Source organism: Bos indicus x Bos taurus, chromosome 21 (assembly GCF_003369695.1).
Source record: "Bos indicus x Bos taurus breed Angus x Brahman F1 hybrid chromosome 21, Bos_hybrid_MaternalHap_v2.0, whole genome shotgun sequence".
Classification (NCBI taxonomy): Eukaryota; Metazoa; Chordata; class Mammalia; order Artiodactyla; family Bovidae; genus Bos; species Bos indicus x Bos taurus.
The window spans coordinates 47,615,874-47,637,290 of NC_040096.1; the positions used below are offsets into that span (position 1 = coordinate 47,615,874).

General features: G+C 35.8%; 1 protein-coding gene across 6 annotated transcripts in view; it reads left to right on the top strand.

Moving 5' to 3' along the window:
* Nucleotides 1-21,417, top strand: part of MIPOL1 (mirror-image polydactyly 1) — a 313,865-nt gene that overhangs the window by 255,243 nt on the left and 37,205 nt on the right. For 5 of the 6 annotated variants that reach the window (XM_027520983.1, XM_027520985.1, XM_027520989.1 and 2 more), the window contains one exon: nucleotides 4,949-5,179. In XM_027520983.1, the coding sequence (XP_027376784.1) occupies nucleotides 4,949-5,179 (231 nt within the window). Of the gene's footprint in view, nucleotides 1-4,948; nucleotides 5,180-8,936; nucleotides 9,038-21,417 lie in introns of those variants that run through there. The other variant, XM_027520988.1, reaches the window with a different exon arrangement.

Below are 21,417 nucleotides of genomic sequence, written 5' to 3' on the forward strand. Positions count from 1 at the left end.
ATTGTCAGACTAAACCTTGGGACATCAGCCTAGAATTCTACATCCAGGGAACTTACCCTCCAAAAGTGAAGGAGAAGTAAAGACTTTCTTAGACAGACAGAACCTGAGGGAGCTTGTCACCAAAACACCTGCCTTGCAGGAAATGTTAAAAGAAGTTATTCAGAGAAAAGATACTGACAGTAAGTTAGCAACTCAGATTAAATTAATTGATGAAATAAACTGGGAAGTAAAAAAGAGGCTCTGTTTTCTCAGAAAATGTAGTTAGGACAGCATAGCTCATACTTCTGCTTTCCATACTGGCTTTGTCTTTATTTATTTTTATTCAGTAAAACAAGCCAAACCTGCCTGTTGTTTTTTTTTTTAATGATTTAATAATGTTATCAGTGAGTGATAAGGTTAGGAAAACTAAGTTACTTCTCCCAATTCATGAAAAATCTGTAGCAACAAGTAGGTTTTTTTAATCATAGTATTTATAAAATATCTAAGTCTTATATGATATCTTATACAAAATAATTAGATATAAATTATTTCTTTAAAATTATATAATGTAAAAAATTATATAGTGTATAAATAGCTGGTTTCTTCCAGGTGTTGTGCTAGATATTTTCATATAGATAGATTACCTCATTTTTTCTCATATAAACTTAATGAGGTTTTTCTCATTATTTTAGAGTTGAAGATAACAGTCAAAGGGGTACTGTATTTTTCAGACAGAGTGAACAGCAAGACTGAAATTTGAATCTCCTTCTTCAAAATCCAAATCCAGTCTCTTTTTGTTTACCAGATTTGACGTTCTTGACGTATTAGATCGGATAATTCTTTGTCATGGGGATCTGTCCTCTGCAATGTAGGATGTTTAGCAACATCTCTGGCCTCTACTCATTAAATGCTGGTAAAAATATTTTTAAAGGCTCACTTTCTATAGAGACATTCGCTAAGAATTACATAGTTTCAAAACTGAAAGAGTTAATTTAATTTTTTATGTTACTTCATTATCTTCATAATAAATAGGGTTCGTTACCCTCCGGTGTTAATGCCCTGTAAGCCACACTCTTTCTGGGGGTGATTAACAGCTTTTCTGCTGTTGTTTTATCATTTATTCTTACTGCGACTTAAAATACTTTCCTATACAATGTCATTTAAGTGCCATTAAATTGTAATGCTGCTGTATGGGAAAAGATGCATCTGAAAAGCAATGCATCTCAATCAACTTGGAACAGAGGTTAAATGTGATAAGACTCTGAAGAAAACTAACCAGTGTGACCCTCTTGTCAATTCAGGGAAGAACTTTCTGAAGAAAAGTGTTAGTGCAGGCTTTCCTGGTGACTCAGATGGTAAAGAATCTGCCTGCAGTGCAGGAGACCCGGGTTCCATCCCTGGGTCTGGAAGATCCCCTGGAGAAGGGAATGGCTATCCAATCCAGTGTTCTTGCCTGGAGAATCCCAAGGACAGAGGAGCCTGGCGAGATACAGTCCATGGGGCTGCGGAAGAACAGCACTAAAACAAAAACTTACTTCAGTGGTTATAGATTTATACACACTAGGAATATATCCACTCTACTTCACCTTTATTCCTCTAAGAAAATTTCCCTAAATTATAAACATTCTGATTTATTGAAGTTTATGAATATATTCTTCCCATAAAATTTCCCTATGTAAGTTAATATGTTGGAATTAGAAAGTAAATCATATGATACTGAAAAAAACTGCAAAGTGTTGTAAGTTCTAAGAAGGAAAAGAGGTTCTATGAGGGAACATATAAATTTAAATGAAGAGACATAAAAGTTTTATCTGAGAAAGCAGTACTTATGCTGAGCCCTAGGAGCTTAGTCACACAGAAGCATGGCGAGAAAGGCATTCCAAACAAATGCTTCAAGCAGGAAAAGCTTGCTGCACCTGAGAAATGGAATGTCTGCTAGAAGGTGGTGCGTAGAGAGACCAGGTGACAGAAGGCTTTGCAGCCCATGGCAAGTAGGGGAGGATTCCAGCCCACGTAAAAGGCTGTGATGGGTGTAAAAGCCAGATCCTGGCTCTGCTAGGGGTGAGATTAATTAAATTACTTATGTCTTTGCTTCAGTTTTTTTATTAGTAAAAAAGTAATATTTAATAGGACTTTCCAAGTTGTTGTGAGGTTTAGTTAAAATATGTAGTTCATTATTATCATCAGAGATTTATTCTGAATTCAGCAAGGAACTATTATAGGGTTTTGAGTGACATTATCTAATTCATCTTTTTATGAGATCACTCCAGCTACTACTTCAGTCTGAGAAACCCTTGATGGGGATTTAAAGGTTTCCAAAACACGCTGAATGATGAGTAGCTTTTTGAGCTTGAGAATAAAGGGTCCCAGTCACAGGTCCATCTGAGAGAAAAATTAAAATCTGCTAGTATAAACTTACTCCCCAAAAGGAAAAAATTAAATGATAGAAGACTAATAAATGATGAATGATTAGGGAATTAAATTGGGATAACATTGACTTTAATAATGGTATAATTTTTAAAACTGAGTCATTGATTCTTAATAGTTAATTGTTTATAATATACTAGAGAGTGTTTTAGGTATCATAAAGAAATGCAGAATTCCCAAAATAACCTGACTGACTTTAAGTTTTAAATGAGGAACATATATGTAAGATTAAAATACAAAGGAACTGGATAGGCTAAGATTTTTTTAAATAGGACACAAGAAAACACTGCCATAAGTGGAATAATAATAAACTGGATTTCATTAGCATGAAGAACTTGTATTCATCAAAAGACAACATTAAGAGAATGAAATATCACTGTACCCCTATTAAAATGGCCAGTTTAAAGGACTGGCAGTCCCACTCTAAGGTTGCACATAGAGCAACTGGAACTCCCTTGTGATGGGAGCATACACTGGCGTGACCACTTTGGGAAACTTTGCAGTGTCTGCTAAATCTGGACATACATATACCCTTAGGAGAAATTCTGTTCCAGGTATGAGTGCTTATGTCACTTATATCTCAGTAAACCTGGAAACAAAAACCAAAACAAAGAAGAAGCAAGTACGTAGGTCCATCAAAAGACATGTACAAGAACTTATTCACGGCAGCAACAGTGGGGTGGTGAAATAAGTTGCTGTGTATTTATGTAACAGAAAACTTAATAGAATTTTTTTAAAAAGCGAACTACATGCAACAACAGGATGAATCTCATAAACTTTATGTTAGCTAAAGTAAGTCAGACAAAAAGTTCAAAAACAGGCAATATTAATCTTGATAGAGGTTGAATTAGTGATTACCTTTGGGAAGGGGATCAATGGTAAGGACTGGAGTCTTCTGTATTTGTTCTGTGTTTTGTTCTTTACATTTTGTCAAAGCTGAATGTTTTAGATTTGTGCACAGTATATAATTTAAAATGTAATTGACATTTAAAAGTAAAGAACATAGACCTTTTAGCGGTTTTGTTTTGTTTTGTTTTTAGTTCCTTTCTTGGATCTTTCAAGTAAACAAAAAGAGTGGATTGAAAGAAATTGGAAGTTGGAAGAATGTAGAAAGTATGAGAGGACAGAGAAAGAATAGGAAAATGAGCAAGAGACAGAAGTTTTTAAGTACATGGATTGGTAGAAAGAAGAATGAAATAAGAGTTAGATACATAAATAAGGAGGTGAAAAAGCACAAAGGAAGGCACTTTGCTTGCACTCCGCCAATCTGGCACCATGCACCATTTCTATTCATACACAGTAATCGATCATTAGACCGCAGTGTAGCAGCATTCTCTCTTCCAGATTAAGCTGAATTCTGGAATGATTTCTTTTGGTGTGCTAACTGTCCCTGCCTCAGGTCCATCTTATTTCCTTGTGACACCTTCTCCAAAGTGAGCACATTGGAGAGGTGTATAGGTTGCGAAATCAAGAAGAAGAAATTTATAATTACTTTAGTTTGAAAAGTTTTAGATAAAGTACTAGGCTAGATATTCAGCCAGAGTTAAAGTTCCCTGACAAGCTTTCTGCAGCTTTAAGGATTAGATTACTTTCTTTCAACATTATCAATCTGTATTATATAGTTGGGTTGTTTTACTTCGAGTCTCCCATCGACATTTCTTTTGTATGCATATACTGAAATGATTTTATTTAATAAAAAAAGAACATCTCCTGTGTGGATTTTAAATTTCCCCTTATTAAATATTTATATTTTCAAAATGTCTTTATTTAATTGAGTGAGGTGCTTGGTGCCATTTCAAAATAACCTCAGGTGGTAGATGTAATGACATATCAAAGATTTGACCTTTAGCATTTTAGGATTCTATTTGTCTGCGTTTTCTTCTGCATTCATTTGGTCTTAATTTATATGCTGTTTCTCTGTATGACTTAATGAGTGGGTGTATTTGGAGTAAGATTCATTAACAAAAAGAAAATATATCTGAATACATATTATTTCTGTGCGGTCTGACTGATAATCTTAACCTCATTCATATCTCAACTGTGACAAGTAGAAAATGCTGTGTATAAGGCTGATCAGTATTTGTACAAACCTCATTCATTCTCATTAAGTGTTCAGCTGAATTAGACCCTGGATCTACTAAACTGATGCCCATTCTCTTACTTCTCACTTCTTTGCAGTCAGCTTATTACATTCTTTTATTTACCTAGAGATACTTTATTTTCCAATTCTTTGCTATTCCTTTTAAAGAAAATTGAATGTAATATTTACACTGATATAATTAAATTAACGTCTTACAGCATCTTTTTGTATGCTTTGGTAGCAAAGATAATCATTTGTCTGGGTAGCTTTCAGCTTAGAAGCAGAGAAATGGATAATTATCAAGTATAATATTATGATATAAAAATTACTTTATCCATTTAAGTATGCCTTTATTGATTTTTAGAAATGGATCTTTCTAACTGGAGCTTTTTGTTTAATAGATTATTGGTCTGTAAGCCTACATATTTATGTTTAAATTTTTTTATTTTTATATTTTCTCAGTTTACACAAATCTTTATCCCAAGAAGAAAATCTGAAGGATCAGTTTAATCTTACACTTAGTACCTATGAAGAAGCTTTAAAAAATAGAGAGAACATTGTTTCCATCACTCAACAACAAAATGAGGAACTGGCTACCCAACTGCAGCAAGCTCTGACAGATCGAGCAAACATGGAATTAGAGCTTCAGCATGCTGTAGAGGCCTCCCGAACGGCCAATGATAAAGTTCAGAAGTAAGTAAAATGATCTTGTATTATTTCAAAAGTACGAAACAAAATGAGGCAAAAGCACTTTGTTTTGGCAACTAAGTAATATGTATTCATGCTATTAATAGTTTCAGACAGAAGTGGATTGAGTCAAATGCACGTGTTTAGACTACGTGTTGTATTTAAATTTGGGGTCAAAAAGTCATTTACTTGGGAATCGTGGTTACTGTTTAGGGCAAACAACTTTTATTTTTGTTTGTGTTTAACTTTTTTTAACTTAGTAATTGATCTTTGTGAGTTCATGGAGGCCATACGATAAAAATCATTTCATAAGTACTGCATGAAGTTACTAGCAAAGGGAAGAGATGGGCAAGTTACTAATTTTATTCATTTAGCATCAGAGTAATCCTGCCTGAGCTGAAATTTTCTATGATCTTGCAGTTTGAGACCTCTAGGTACATAGAATCCAGTACAGTGAAATTCGTTTTCTTGTGTTGTTCCTCTGAAGAATTCAACACAGCTTTCATAGTGCATGATATTTATTTTAAATAATCTTTGCATTTTTATTCAGATTTAAATAAAGCTGCATAATCAGTCTTTAATGATAGCTAGCAAAATGATAACAAATAACTTACCATATAATGAAATCGCTTGTTAATTGATGAGACTTGAACACTGTAGCAGAATTTTCTTAGGCAGCTTTAAAGTAATAGAACTTTGTCATTTTAACAGAGCCTTTTTTTTATGTATTGTGAACAGCATTGCATCATTTACACACCTAATCGCATTCAATTCTAAGACACTAAATTCTAAGACAAAGAGTTCTAAAACATACCTTTTTCCTTAGCAGTTTTTTTCATTTTTACAGTATGAAGTGTAAGTGCTAACTTCAAGATTTCTTACTTCTCACTACTTCTTATTTGAAAATAGGTCTCAAACATTTCCCTCACACTCCTGAAATTATATCTTATATCTTGATTCATAGCCCAAGGTCAGGTACATATGCAGTCAAGACTTTTTTAAAACAGATTAGGAATTTTGCATATTAATCTTTAAAGCAATGTCTTCTACCTTGAAACTTATGATTTATAATATTATATTTTTATAGGTTTAAAGATGAAGTTTATATTTGACCAGCAACTGTCTATAATTATTCACAATGAAATATTAATGTTCTAAGAACACCAAGATAGATATTTAGGTCTATCTCATTTCATTGTCAATTACAAATCAGTAACTTTTGACAGTCAAGATCTATTTTGGATCAACTTGCTTAAAAGCTACAAATACTTTAAATTTCAAAGTTTTCTTTACATGCAATCCTTCAATTTCTTTACATAACTAAAATTCCCTAAAATTGTGTTTCCCAAAGAGCATTAGATTTCTAAAATATTTGGAAATGTTGTCAGCTTTCATTTTTAAATCTCATCAGCTATCTTATTATTTTGTAAAGAGGTGGATGAAACTAGAGCCGATTATACAGAGTGAAGTAAGCCAGAAAGAAAAACACCAATACAGTATAGTAACGCATATATATGGAATTTAGAAAGATGGTAACGATAACCCTGTATGTGAGACAGCAAAAGAGACACAGATGTACAGAACAGTCTTTTGGACTCTGTGGGAGAGGGGGGTGGGGATGATTTGGGAGAATGGCACCGAAACATGTGTAATATCATATAAGAAACGAATCGCCAGTCCAGGTTTGATGCAGGATACAGGAAGCTTGGGGCTGGTGCACTGGAATGACCCAGAGGGATGGTATGGGGAGGGAGGTGGGAAGGGGGTTCAGGATTGGGAACATGTGTACACCCGTGGCGGATTCATGTTGATGTATGGCAAAACCAAAACCAATACAATATTGTAAAGTAATTAGCCTCTAATTAAAATAAATAAATTTAAATTTTAAAAAATACAGTAAAAAAAAAAAGAAATAACTTTGTACCCCAAGAAGTAGAAATAACATTTTCTCTTATAATGCTTAACCTTTTGAAAAACTAGTGATATTGCCCTTATTTTTCACATTTAACAACAGACAAATCAAGACTTGGAAATGGCACCAACCATGGACAGGGTTTAAGTGCAATAATTATGTCAGTTACCAGAGTTAAATGTTAAATTTTAATTTAAATGTTAAATCTTTTATTCTGATTTCTAGCAATCAGACCTAGAGGAAGTATTATCAGGCTTTCCTTTTCATATTATATACACTGTCTTTCATCTCTAGTTGCCCTCAAGTGTGCAGTGTATCTTCATCACATTATGGTGGGCATCAGCCTATTTTATTGGATATAAGATGATAACTTTCCAGGAAGCCAATTTGTAAGATGTTATTAGATGGTATTAGTATCCTCTATATAATCTGAATTACTGTTACTAGCAATTATTTTTGAAGGTCCTTTGTAAATATATCAGTATTCGAGGCAATAATCAAAATTTAAACTAAAAATGTTCACATTTTCCCTCTCCCTTCATAACTAAATTTCTTAAATAGCTGATCTGTATTCACTCTAATTTTTCAATTCCCATTAGCTCGTCTACTACTCAATACACTATGGTTAGCTCTTATACCAAAATTGTTCTTCTTAAGATCACCAGTAATTTCAGAAATATTAAATTCACCGGCTCATTCCTAACTATTATAAAACTAGTATATGATCATGGTAAAATAAGTAAAAATGCTCATACGTCTTCAACATGTTAATTTAAAATCTCAGGCTCTGGATTCAGAATGTATAGGTATGTGAACTAGGACATTTTATTTTAAAACATTATGCTGATGTGGACAATAAAATGTGGATAGTAATAGTCCTACCTCATAATGTTGTAAGAATTAGATGAGGTAATACATGTGATGCTTTTAAAACAATGTGTATTGCATAGTCCCTCCTCTTGTCATTTCACTCACACTGCGCTGTCTCACTCTTCAGAAGGGCGCTACCCTTTCAGGGCTAAATGCCTTTATATATGTTGGCCTCTCTCCTTGGAGCCTTTGACCCTTTTCCTTCATGAGAACTGTATTCGTCCTGTGAGACTCGCTGCAGTGTAGAAGATAGTCAAGATTTGTAGTCAAATCAGACAGACCTGTGTTTGAGTCCCTGCTTTCCTACTTATTTCCTGTCAGATTTGGGGCAGATTACTTAACCCCTGAAGCAAAATTTTTTCAGTGAAAAAATTTGGACAGTTACACTGACTTCACAGGGAGAGTTTATTTGAAGAATAAACTGGATAGTATGTAAAATTGTGTAGTTTGTAATCGGTTACTGTAGCATTCTGCAAATTATATCATTAGTATCACCACATTTATCAAACCCATAGGAGTAGTTCAACTGCCTTTTCTCTACCAAGTCTTCTCCAACATCCTAGAAAATTAAATCACAGTCTTCTGTGTCATAGATTTTTTTGGTGAAAAATTACTCCTCTGAAAAGAAAGCCCTCCCATTCTGTATTTCCTGTCTCCATCATAGTCCTCGAAAGTTTCAGCCCTTTCCTTCTTCCCTCACTCTTTCTTGTCATTCACGTTCACGTTGCCATCAGTCTCTGTTGTCTACTGCCTAAGTGTCTTCTGATTCCCACCACTCTTCCCTTGTTAACGTCATTAATTCAGGCCCTCATCATCCCTCATGGCTGTTGAAATAATTATTCCTCTAGACTATTGAAATAATCTTAGAACTAGTTTACCTGCCTGTAGCTCTCTCAAAATTTGTCTTCCTTACCGCCACCAGAGTTAATTTTTCTAAAACACTAATCAGGTTATATTATTTCCCTATTTTAAATCTTTCAGGGACTCTTCAACCCCTGCAAGTTAAAGTTTAAACAACTTAGCATGTTATGCTGCTGCTGCTGCTAAGTCACTCCAGTCGTGTCTGACTCTGTGCGACCCCATAGACAGCAGCCCACCAGGCTCCGCCGTCCCTGGAATTCTCCAGACAAGAACACTGGATTGGGTTGCCATTTCCTTCTCCAATGCGTGAAAGTGAAAAGTGAAAATGAAGTTGCTCGGTCATGTCCGACTCTAGCGACCCCATGGACTGCAGCCTACCAGGCTCCTCCATCCATGGGATTTTCCAGGCAAGAGTACTGGAGTGGGGTGCCGGAGGCCTGTCACTGGGTTTCTCCCATTGTTTTAGTATCATCTTCCCCCATGATGCCCTACCACAGTATCTCTGCTCATGCCATTTCATCTTCTTAGAAAATATTCCTCCCTTTTACTGCCTTGCCAGATTTTTGTATTCCTTAAATTCTGATCTAAATGTTACCCCTATGATGCTTCTTTATATTTCCATTCTTTAATGCTTTCATAATACTCAGTCCATACCCTTATTAGAAGTCTTAATCAGCTAGGTGTTAAAATTGCTTTGTATATCTGTATCCTATCTACTCTGATCCCTGCAAAATTAGTCATCATGGAGCTTTTCCAAGCCATAGATGGTGTTCTGTTCATCTTTGTATCCCCATTGCTTCCAAGTACTTGGCACAGATGCCAGCTGTTAAGTGGGTACTCTATAAATGCTTATGAACATACAGACTACTGCTGCTGCTGCTAAGTCGCTTCAGTCGTGTCCGACTCTGTGCAACCCCATAGACAGCAGCCCACCAGGCTCCCCTGTCCCTGGGATTCTCCAGACAAGAACACTGGAGTGGGTTGCCATTTCCTTCTCCAATGCATGAAAGTGAAGAGTGAAAGTGAAGTCGCTCAGTCGAGTCCAACTTGTAGCGACCCCATGGACTGCAGCCTACCAGGCTCCTCCATCCATGGGATTTTCTAGGCAAGAGTACTGGAGTGGCTTGCCAGACTAGAACAATTTAATAGTTTGATATAATGACAGAAAAGGGTTTCCCTGGTGGCATAGTAGTAAAGAATCCACCTGCCAATGCAGGAGACACAAGGACAGGGATTTATTTGATCCCTGGATCAGGAAGATCTCCTAGAGGAGGAAATGGAAACCACTCCAGTATTCTTATCTGGAGAATCCCATGGACAGAGGCACCTGGCAGGCTACAATCCATGGGTCACAGAAGAGTCAGACACAACTGAGTAATTGAGCACACACACTTGCTAGTGATCAGCTTGTTCTAACCACAGACTTCCATCAAGTTTAATTACATTTAAAAGACCTGAAATCTTCAGTAAATAGGACAGAGAGACCACTATTTCTAATAATTGTATTTTAAATGTATATTTTATTTGTTTGAGTAAATATTTTTCTTAAGTTTTTTAACCTGAGTATATTTGGAAAGGAAAGTTGTACAGAATTACTATCCATAAAGTAGCCAATATTTATAGGCAGATAGTCACTTATAGGGTAAAATGTGATGAATGCCAGACTTCACAAACCAAAAATAACTTCTTGGCCCAGGTATCTGGGTGATACCTAAAATTTCACCAATGGAAATCCATTCCTTTGCCTTCAACATTACTCTCCTTAGGTAGGTCTCTTTTAAATGTATATGTTTGTGGAAGAAGAGCACATAGTGATTTGCCTTTTAGGGTTTGTTTTGTTTTTTTTTGCCAATCCTGGATGCAGAGATTTACATGGAGGCTAAAAAAAAGGTTAAGAACATGAGATCTTTGTTATAAAAAACTTCTCTTAATAGTTCTGCCTAGACCTTCCATAGTCCTCATTTATTTAAAAGAAAACTGATGCACTAGTCCACTAAATGATGTTTTTATCACAAGCGATTATAAAATCTGATTCTTTGTGCTGTATTTTTCCACCTGTCTTTCCATCTACAGATACGCTTCTTCTGGCCTACAGCAAAAGTTCCCAAAGGGATTTTTTAATATATTTTACTGTAATTAACGTATTTAAGCTACACAGTTACCTAAAAGTATTTACAGCCAGACTGATGTGGTTAGAAAACCTCTCAAAGATCTAGGTTTTAAAATGAAATAACTTTCATCACGTACCATCTTTACTGTGGGCCAAATTTACACTGATGTTTATTTCCTCATAAACTATAACTATATAATGAATAGGTTGGACTAAAATTGTAAACTTTTAATATATCTTCAAGAAGAAAAATGTATCAACTATTTAGAATTTTCTTTCTGTACTTTAAAAAAATCAGTTACTTAACATTTGCAGGCATTCTAATTTTTAATTGCATAATTAAAATTTCAAAAATCAGCATAAAACATTTCTTTCTGAAATATAGGGCATCCTGTGGCTTTTGAATGCTATTTTAAAAAAAAAAAGAAAAGAGCGTGTAAAGCTAATAAAAGTCTTTCCTGCCGTTGGCCAAATACTGATTTCTATGAAGAAGTTGAAGTTACAAAGAAGTTGTGAATTCTCAGCCTGGTTTCCCTGCTGATGAGTGAGAGCAGTCTGTAGTTCACTTTGAGGTATCAGGGGAGTCGCCATAGTGTCACACAACGGTTCTTAGCGGAGAGCAAACATACTTTCCACAAACTTAGCTGCTTAATCTGTTTGCAGGTTGAATTATAAAACAGGGTAGATGACTCTGGGCGCTGGGAAGGGGAACAGAGCATTTCCAGTTTCTTGACTTTTTTTTTTTTTTAAAGCGTACTATTATTTAAAAAAAAAAACCTACAATTTTCATCAAAAGACCACTAAGCTTTATAGTTTTGTTGCTAGTTCCAGAATCTGATATTAACTATAATGATAAGTGATTCTGCTCAAATAGTTTTACAAAGTTTAATGTGAAAGGCGTCAATGAATTTTTTACGTAGTTGCATTAATACTGTGTTTTCATTAAAATTATTCTACTTCTTGCCAACTTTATCTTGCTATTTTCCCTGTAAATTCTTGGTTGGACTACAAGTTGCAAAGCAATACTAGATGTACTGTGAATGCTTTGTAAATATGATACTTGTTAATTGAATCAAGGAGTACACCTCTTAAATTCTCAACTCAGCATAAGGTTTAAATCCATATTTAATAAAATGTTGAAAGTTTACTTGGATTTATTAGTATTATTAGTAAATGAGGATTTGAAACTTTTCTGGAAATTTCTTCACAATCGTTTTTATATTTGAGGTTTTAAAAGCTCTGTGAAGTATGATATGTACCTCAGCAAATAATAAGTCAAATAGTTAATTTATTTGTGATAGTTTATGTACAACTGAACACCCCCATCAGCTTTGGACAACACCTTCTAAATCTAGAAGTAATTAGATATAGTTTTTTTATGTCCTTTATATATGGAAAATGGACTCAGATGCTTCCTAAACAGTCATCACAAAATATACATGATCTAACATGCTTAATTTTTATTCTTAAACACATGATACGCTTTTTAAGAATTTAATGTTCTGGGTTTTTTAATCATAACACATGTTTTTAAATTAAATACCTATTTAACTTATGAAATACATCTTGTACTCTATCAAACAAGTATGTATTTTATAAAAACTTTAATTCCATTATATATTTGTATAGTGATCCCCTCTCTTACACACTGAGTACATAAAGTAGCTTTCCTTAGAGCTACTTTTATTATATACAGAAATACCTACCATGTTTGATAGGTGATATGGTTATATTCATTTCTTTATAAAACTAGAGAATTGAGGCTTATACCTTGATCTTCAAGGAACGTCTCACTTTGACATGAAAAAGAAACATAGTTTTAATTGTCTAGCTCATTTCTTTCTACCAGGGAAGGATTAATCTGTGATTATTAAAATTGAGAAATTCCAGTGAAGTGGAAAGTAAAAGATCCAGGGTAAAGAAGAAGAGGGATTCTCTAAACCTAAGTATCTGCCCTGTCCCTGTTAAGTTCCCTTTTATAGTTAATTTTATGGAATGAATCATAAACAGCCTGAAAGTAGGGCCTAAAAAGTTAAATCACAACATGACTTCTTACATTTAATTGGCTTCTTCATTTCGGAGTCTGTCTTCACTAGGTGATCTAGAGTTGGACTAGTATTCATCTCAGCCTACTAAGATAGATAAAACACGTTTCAGATGATCATGAGAGGAATGAGAGAAAAAGAATAGAAGTGTTGAATAAGAGACTCATATAGTTTCTTTTTAAGACTAAAATGCAGGAATTTTTATTGTTTTTTATTAATCCCAGTGTTACAGTAATTGAAATAAAAAATACGAGTTCCTATTATTTTAGGGAAATTATTTATTAGTGTTCAGTCACTAAGTCATGTCTGACTCTTTACGACCCCATGCACTGCAGTACACCAGGCTCCTCTGTTTTCCACTGTCTCCCAGAGTTTGCTCAAATTCATGTCCATTGAGTCAGTGATGCATCTAACCATCTCATCCTCTTCTGCCCGCTTCTTTTGCCTTCAGGGTCTTTTCTTCAGGTCTTTTCTTCAGCATCAGGCTCTTTTCCAGTCAGTTGGCTCTGCATCAGATAGCCAAAGTATTGGAGCTTCAACTCCAGCATCAGTCCTTCCCATGAATATTCAGGGTTGATTTCCTTTAGGATTGACTGGTTAAATCTCCTTGCTGTCCAAGGGCCTCCCAAAAGTCTCCTCAAGCTCCATAATTTGAAAGCATCAATTCTTTGATGCTCAGCCTTCTTTATGGTCCAACTCTCATGTCTGTACATGACTACTGGGAAAACCATGGCTTTGACTATATGGACCTTTATTAGGGAAATTATAGGACACACTTAATGATGATCAAGTACACTTTAACTGAAACTTGACAAGCTGAAAAAAGTACGAGAGTTCTTACACTGCAGAGATGTCCTATTGTGATTTTCATGCATATACATGAAATGCAAATTCCTTAGAGTGGTCTTATGCTCTAATCAGTACCATTTTCCTAGGTTTCTATTCTTAGCTCCAGTTAAAAGCCTTCTTAATTGTTTAACCCTTGACCCCAGGGTACTTCATAAAGATAGGAGAACTCATCTATCTTACCTGAAAATAGTTTTAGAATTGATAAAAATAAGATATATAAAGTGATTTGAACTTCCTAGGAAAGGTACTTAATATCACCAACCACTAAATATTTTACATACTTCTTTTGTACTCAAGGAAAAAAAGGAAGCTATTGTAGAAATTCGATTTTTTAAAGTTTTCATCGTCCTGCCTGTATGTTGCTCAACCTGATTATACTTGAAAACTCATTCAGAAATTCCTCTTTTGCTTTCTCTACTCTTAAAAGCACAGATGATTGGATATAATGTATCTATCTATTGATACAGAGAATGTTTACATGCTTGCATAAATCAGGGTCTGTTTTTTTTTAATAAATTGTCAGTGTATTCATCTAAAGTCTGCTGTATACTGCTTTACTAGATATAGGATTTATTCCCAGAATATAATTGAAAAATTCTAAATTGAACCCAAGAACAACTAGAAATACAAATTTTACTTGGATTGTAAGATTCCATGTTTGATTCTTTCTTCCCATTATTTCGTGTTTGTCTATATCCCCCACTAAAGGATTTTTCCCAAGTGCACATTTAGCCCTCTATAAATGAAAGAATATTGTTTCTTTCACGGTAACTCTGTCTGATAGTGAAATCATAAACACAGTCCTCGCATAAACTTCATTCTTCATCATTTACATTTACAGAGAAAAGAATGCATTCTATAGCAATATAGTGTATAATAGCAGCTAAAATCCTCCTCCTTTCTTTCTTATATTGTTTTATTAATATATTCCTGAGCAACTCAACAAATATCATTTTTTTCTTCAGTTCTTAACCTAAGTATAAAGAAAAGAATAATTTTGCTACTATAGATTACTTCATTAGCTGTTCCTATGGAAAGACTAACCAGAAGTGAAATTTTTATATAGTAAATAGTATTTTGGAACCTATTACTGAACTTAACTATTTTAATTTTTTTAATTACTTTGACATGTATAGCATTCAAACTAATAGTTCTTGGAACAGCATCATCATTCAGCTTTTTCCTTCACATACAATAGTATCCAAAAGCATAGTGAAAGTGTGTCTTCTTTCTTTTTGTGTTACACCATTTGACAAGCTACATAATGGTAAAAATAACATAAACATGCTCAAAATCTTGAAATGTCACCTTCTTTAGTTTACTAATCTGCTTTCTGAGCTATGTGTATTTCACATCAGTGTCCCAAGAAGTTCTCTACTACTGACTGGAGGGCCTAATCTTTCCCAGAATGATGGGAGTAGCACAGTTCAAGAACAAGAATGAATCTCTGTATAATCACACCACAATGTGAGGTGACCCTAAGACTGAGAACTGACCAGATACACATATGGGTTTTAAGAAGACTTTCTGATGCTCTTTTTGACACAGCTGTGAGAAGAATGTGGCTAAGGCCCAGTAGTCATTCTTGAGTAGAGCTGGCAAAGGAAACCATGAGGAGAAGAGAATTTAACACATGGGTGTAAGAGAGTACGGCTTCATTGATGTGATCTGAGGGGAATGCCTAATGACTGGAAGAATCAAACTTGGCAATGAAAACACAAAGCTCTTTTCATCAATTCAAACACAGACTCTAAAGCTGCAGATGGTCACCTCCAGCCTTGTCCATTCAGTGTGAGGTTTTATAAAATGGCACTTTGGTGAATACTAATAGATCAAAACAAAGATTTAATAACGTAAAGATGTGGTGTTCATTTTTAAATGAATATACAGGTCAGCGTCTCAGAAAAGGATAAAAAGAATACCTTTTATATGTGGGTCTAAAGTCTTTTTGTTATTTTTCAACTTCAAAAATAAATGACATTTATCTTCAAAACTAAATGACAAATGTACAGATTGTGTTTTATGGAAAACAGTTTACATTATGAAACAGACCAAAATCAGAGTTTATATTTACACATTGATTTCACTACTTTCGTTTGAGGACTCTCAATTTATAACATTTGTTAATGTCATCCTTTAATATTTTCTTGAAACTCACTTGATAGGGCAAATCTGTGTTGCCATTCTCAAGGATTAATCAGTCTAATTAATTTAGGCCAAAATATTTTACAACTGGAATAGAACTTTTTTATTGCCTTTTTAGAAAATGCAAAGAAACATTGTTTAGTACAAAGGAGGCTTTGAACTTTAATGCATTCTTGCAAGGTACTTTGCATTTGATTTTGTAAGATTTTAGAAGTTCATAATTGTATATATAGTCAAGAGGTAATTCACTATACTCATCTGTTACTAATGCTTACATAACTGAATCTTACTTTAAATTAAAATATGGTGTATTTTTCCAGAACGAATTTTATTACTAGACTTGTTCAGCACTTTACAGTTTATAAAAGTCTTGAGCTAAACCCAAACAAGTAAGCTTTATTTTCTAAAATATGCTTAAAAGATGAACATGACTAATTAATAGCCTTCATACTTCTATTATATGTGAAGTAAATATAATGAATAAGTCTGTGATCCTAATACTTTTATCTAATAAGTGACACTAGCATGTAATAAAATTCACCCATTCCAGTCCATTTCAGTTCGCTGACTCCTAGAATGTCGACATTCACTCTTGCCATCTCTTGTTTGACCACTTCCAATTTGCCCTGATTCATGGACCTGACATTCCAGGTTCCTATGCAATATTGCTCTTCACAGCATCGGACCTTGCTTCTATCACCAGTCACATCCACAGCTGGTTATTCTTTTTGCTTTGGCTCTATCCCTTCATTCTTTCTGGAGTTATTTCTCCACTGATCTCCAGTAGCATATTGGGCACCTACTGACCTGGGGAGTTTCTCTTTCAGTATCCTATCATTTTGTCTTTTCATACTGTTCATGGGGTTCTCAAGGCAAGAATACTGAAGTGGTTTGCCGTTCCCTTCTCCAGTGGACCACATTCTGTCAGATCTCTCCACCATGACCCGCCCATCTTGGGTTGCCCCACGGGCATGGCTTAGTTTCATTGAGTTAGACAAGGCTGTGGTCCTAGTGTGATTAGATTGACTAGTTTCCTGTGAGTATGGTTTCAGTGTGTTTCCCTCTGATGCCCTCTTGCAACACCTACCGTCTTACTTGGGTTTCTCTTACAGTGGAAGTGAGAAATAGATTTAAGGGCCTAGATCTGATAGATAGAGTGCCTGATGAACTATGGACGGAGGTTTGTGACATTGTACAGGAGATAGGGATCAAGACCATCCCCATGGAAAATAAACGCAAAAAAGCAAAATGGCTGTCTGAGGAGGCCTTACAAATAGCTGTGAAAAGAAGAGAAGTGAAAAGCAAAGGAGAAAAGGAAAGATATAAGCATCTGAATGCAGAGTTCCAAAGAAGAGATAAGAAAGCCTTCTTCAGCGATCAATGCAAAGAAATAGAGGAAAACAACAGAATGGGAAAGACGAGAGATCTCTTCAAGAAAATCAGAGATACCAAAGGAACATTTCATGCAAAGATGGGCTTGATAAAGGACAGAAATGGTATGCACCTAACAGAAGCAGAAGATATTAAGAAGAGATGGCAAGAATACACAGAAGAACTGTACAAAAAAGATCTTCACGACCCAGATAATCACGATGGTGTGATCACTGACCTACAGCCAGACATCCTGGAATGTGAAGTCAAGTAGGTCTTAGAAAGCATCACTACGAACAAAGCTAGTGGAGGTGATAGAATTCCAGTTGAGCTATTCCAAATCCTGAAAGATGATGCTGTGAAAGTGCTGTACTCAATATGCCAGCAAATTTGGAAAACTCAGCAGTGGCCACAGGACTGGAAAAGGTCAGTTTTCATTCCAGTCCCAAAGAATGCTCAAACTACCGCACAATTGCACTCATCTCACACGCTAGTAAACTAATGCTCAAAATTCTCCAAGCCAGGCTTCAGGAGTACGTGAACCATGAACTTCCAGATGTTCAAGCTGGTTTTAGAAAAGGCAGAGGAATCAGAGATCAAATTGCCAACATCCGCTGGATCATGGAAAAAGCAAGAGAGTTCCAGAAAAACATCTATTTCTGCTTTATTGACTATGCCAAAACCTTTGTGTGGATCACAATAAACTGTGGAAAATTCTGAAAGAGATGGGAATACCAGACCACCTGACCTGCCTCTTGAGAAACCTATATGCAGGTCAGGAAGCAACAGTTAGAACTGGACATGGAACAACAGACTGGTTCCAAATAGGAAAAGAAGTACGTCAAGGCTGTACATTGTCACCCTGTTTATTTAACTTATATGCAGAGTACATCATGAGAAAGGCTGGGCTGGAAGAAGCACAAGCTGGAATCAAGATTGCCAGGAGAAATATCAATAACCTCAGATAGGCAGATGACACCACCCTTATGGCAGAAAGTGAAGAGGAACTAAAAAGCCTCTGGATGAAAGTGAAAGTGGAGAGTGAAAAAGTTGGCTTAAAGCCCAACATTCAGAAAACAAAGATCATGGCATCCAGTCCCATCAGTTCATGGGAAATAGATGGGAAACAGTGGAAACAGTGTCAGACTTTATTTGGGGGGCTCCAAAATCACTGCAGATGGTGACTGCAGCCATGAAATTAAGACGCTTACTCCTTAGAAGGAAAGTTATGACCAACCTAGATAGCATATTGAAAAGCAGAGACATTACTTTGCCAGCAAAGGTTCGTCTAGTCAAGGCTATGGTTTTCCCTGTGGTCATGTATGGATGTGAGAGTTGGACTGTGAAGAAGGCTGAGCGCCAAAGAATTGATGCTTTTGAACTGTGGTGTTGGAGAAGACTCTTGAGAGTCCCTTGGACTGCAAGGAGATCCAACCAGTCCATTCTGAAGGAGATCAGCCCTGGGATTTCTTTGGAAGGAATGATACTAAAGCTGAAACTCCAGTACTTTGGCCACCTCATGCGGAGAGTTGACTGATTGGAAAAGACTCTGATGATGGGAGGGATTGGGGGCAAGAGGAGAAGGGGACGACAGAGGATGAGATGGCTGGATGGCATCACTGACTCAATGGAAGTGAGTCTCAGTGAACTCCAGGAGTTGGTGATGGCATGCTGCGATTCATGGGGTCGCAAAGAGTCGGACACGACTGAGCAACTGATCTGATCTGATCTGATTTGAACATATAATAAAATACTAGAGTTGAAAGTTAAGAGGAAGGCAACCAAGTATTTAGTAGAAATACCAGTAAACTAAGGGCCCTTGGCTGTCATTAACTGGGTGTGTACAAATTAATTAGATTGTGTTTCTTCTCAGTTTCCTCATCTGGAAGATGGAGCTGATAGACTTGCTGTCACTACTAAACGTAATTGTGAGAATGAAATAATACGCATGTATATAGAAGTACTTTGAAAAATATACACTTTATAAATGCAAGCCATAGACTGAAGAATATCTTCTACTTATAATATACATTTTAGATTAAAAATTATTATTACTTCTTTGGAACCAGAAATGAGTGAGTTAGAAAAATAATATTTTTGCCTCAGAGATGTTGTAGATGTCATGTAAATGGAAAAAGTGATTCTCCACACAGATCTTGGAAACTAAAAGTAAAGAGGATTCTGTGCTTTCTCATACATTACTGGTGGGATTGCAAAATAGTGGGAGAAAAAAAAAAAGCCCTATGGTGGAGAATTTGATGGTATCTAACAAAATCACGGGATTCCCAGGTGGCGCTAGTGGTAAAGAAATAGCCTACCAATGCAGGAGAAATATGAGATGCCAGTTTTATTCCAAGGTCAGGAAGATCCCCTGGATGAAGACATGGCAACCACTCCAGTATTCTTGCCTGGAGAATCCCATGGACCGGGAAACCTGGCAGGCTGCAGTCTGTAGGGTCACAAAGAGTTGGATGCTACTGAAGCAACTTAGCACGCACACACAACAAAATTACATTTGCCCTTTGACTAAGGAAAATCACTTTTAGGAATTCCTTCTAAGGAATTCCTCCTAAGAACTGTAGTATTATTATCATCATTACTGTTATTTAGTGAATGCACTGAGTGGCATGTGAGATCCTAGTTCACTGATCAGGGATCAAACCTGTGCCCCCTGCAGTGGAAGCACAGTCTTAACCAATGGACCATCAGAGAACCCCTACAGTATTATTTTTAATAGCAAACAGAAACAACCCAAATCGGAGAGTAGATGAATAAACCGTGCATATATTTGCATAGTGTAATACATGTGCTTACTTAGTCATGTCTGCCTCTTTGCAACCCCATGACTGTGGCCTGTCAGGTGGCTCTGTCCATGGAATTTTACAGGCGAGCACACTGGAGTGGGTTGCCATTTCCTACTCCAGGGGATCTTCCCAATCCAAGAATCAATCCTGCATCTCCTGAGTCTCCTGCATTGCAGGCAGATTCTGTACCACTGCACCACCTGGGGTAGTGCTTAGTGTGATACAGTGCAACTGTAAAAAAAAGATACAATAGTAAGTGAAAGTGAAAGTTTAGTTGCTCAGTCATTTCCAACTCTGCGACCCCATGGACTGTAGCCTACCAGGCTCCTCCATCCACGGGATTTTCCAGGTAAGAATACTGGAGTGGGTTGCCATTTCCTTCTCCAGAGGATCTTCCTGACCCAGGGATCGAACCCGAATCTCCCACATCATAGGCAGATGCTTTACTGTCTGAGCCACCAGGGAAAATAGTAAGGAAGCTGTCTGTAAATGAATATTGATTGACATATTGCTAATTGGAAAAAAAATCAAGTATTTATAATACAAGTGAGAAATAAGGATAAAAAGAACAGGACGGATGTTTATCCTTTGGAGGTAGATAGGAAAGAGACACAGGCATAGGATGGTAATGCAACTTTTTGAACTATGTCTTTTTGTATAGTTTGACTTTTGAACCGTGTGTGTGTTTTAAATATTTAGAAATTAAAATCAAATGAAAAAATTAAAAAGCACCCATGAAAACGAATACAAATAGAAATAAATATACCTGACTATATCAGATTGGTTAGATTCTTATAGAGAGAAAATAATTAACTCAAGTGTCTTTTGACTGTTAGACTGACTATGCATCATTAAAGGCGTATGTTTTAAGGACAAGAAGAAATGCAAAGTAATCTTAAACTTTGCTCAGTATATTCATACTTAGTTGTACTACTGGTTATTAAAATCTTAAAACTTTTCTTTATATTGTTGGACTAAGGAGCTATGTAAATATTATTAGGAGCCAAAATTTACACTGTAAAATAAATGGCATTAAGAAAAAGAAACTGTAATACTCAATTTGAGTTGAAACTATCAGTATGAATTTTGATTTAAAAAAATGTATATTTTTCCTTAGCTTTATTTATTGAAAAGGCCTTAGAAGCAAGGGATACACCTAAACACCCAAATTTTGGTTTCTGACTACATTTCTTATTAAAGGGTATCAAAGCTTCTGGGTCTGGATCATGGAAAGTACAGTGAGTCTAGATTATTTTGTACCAGAGAGCAAGAACTTT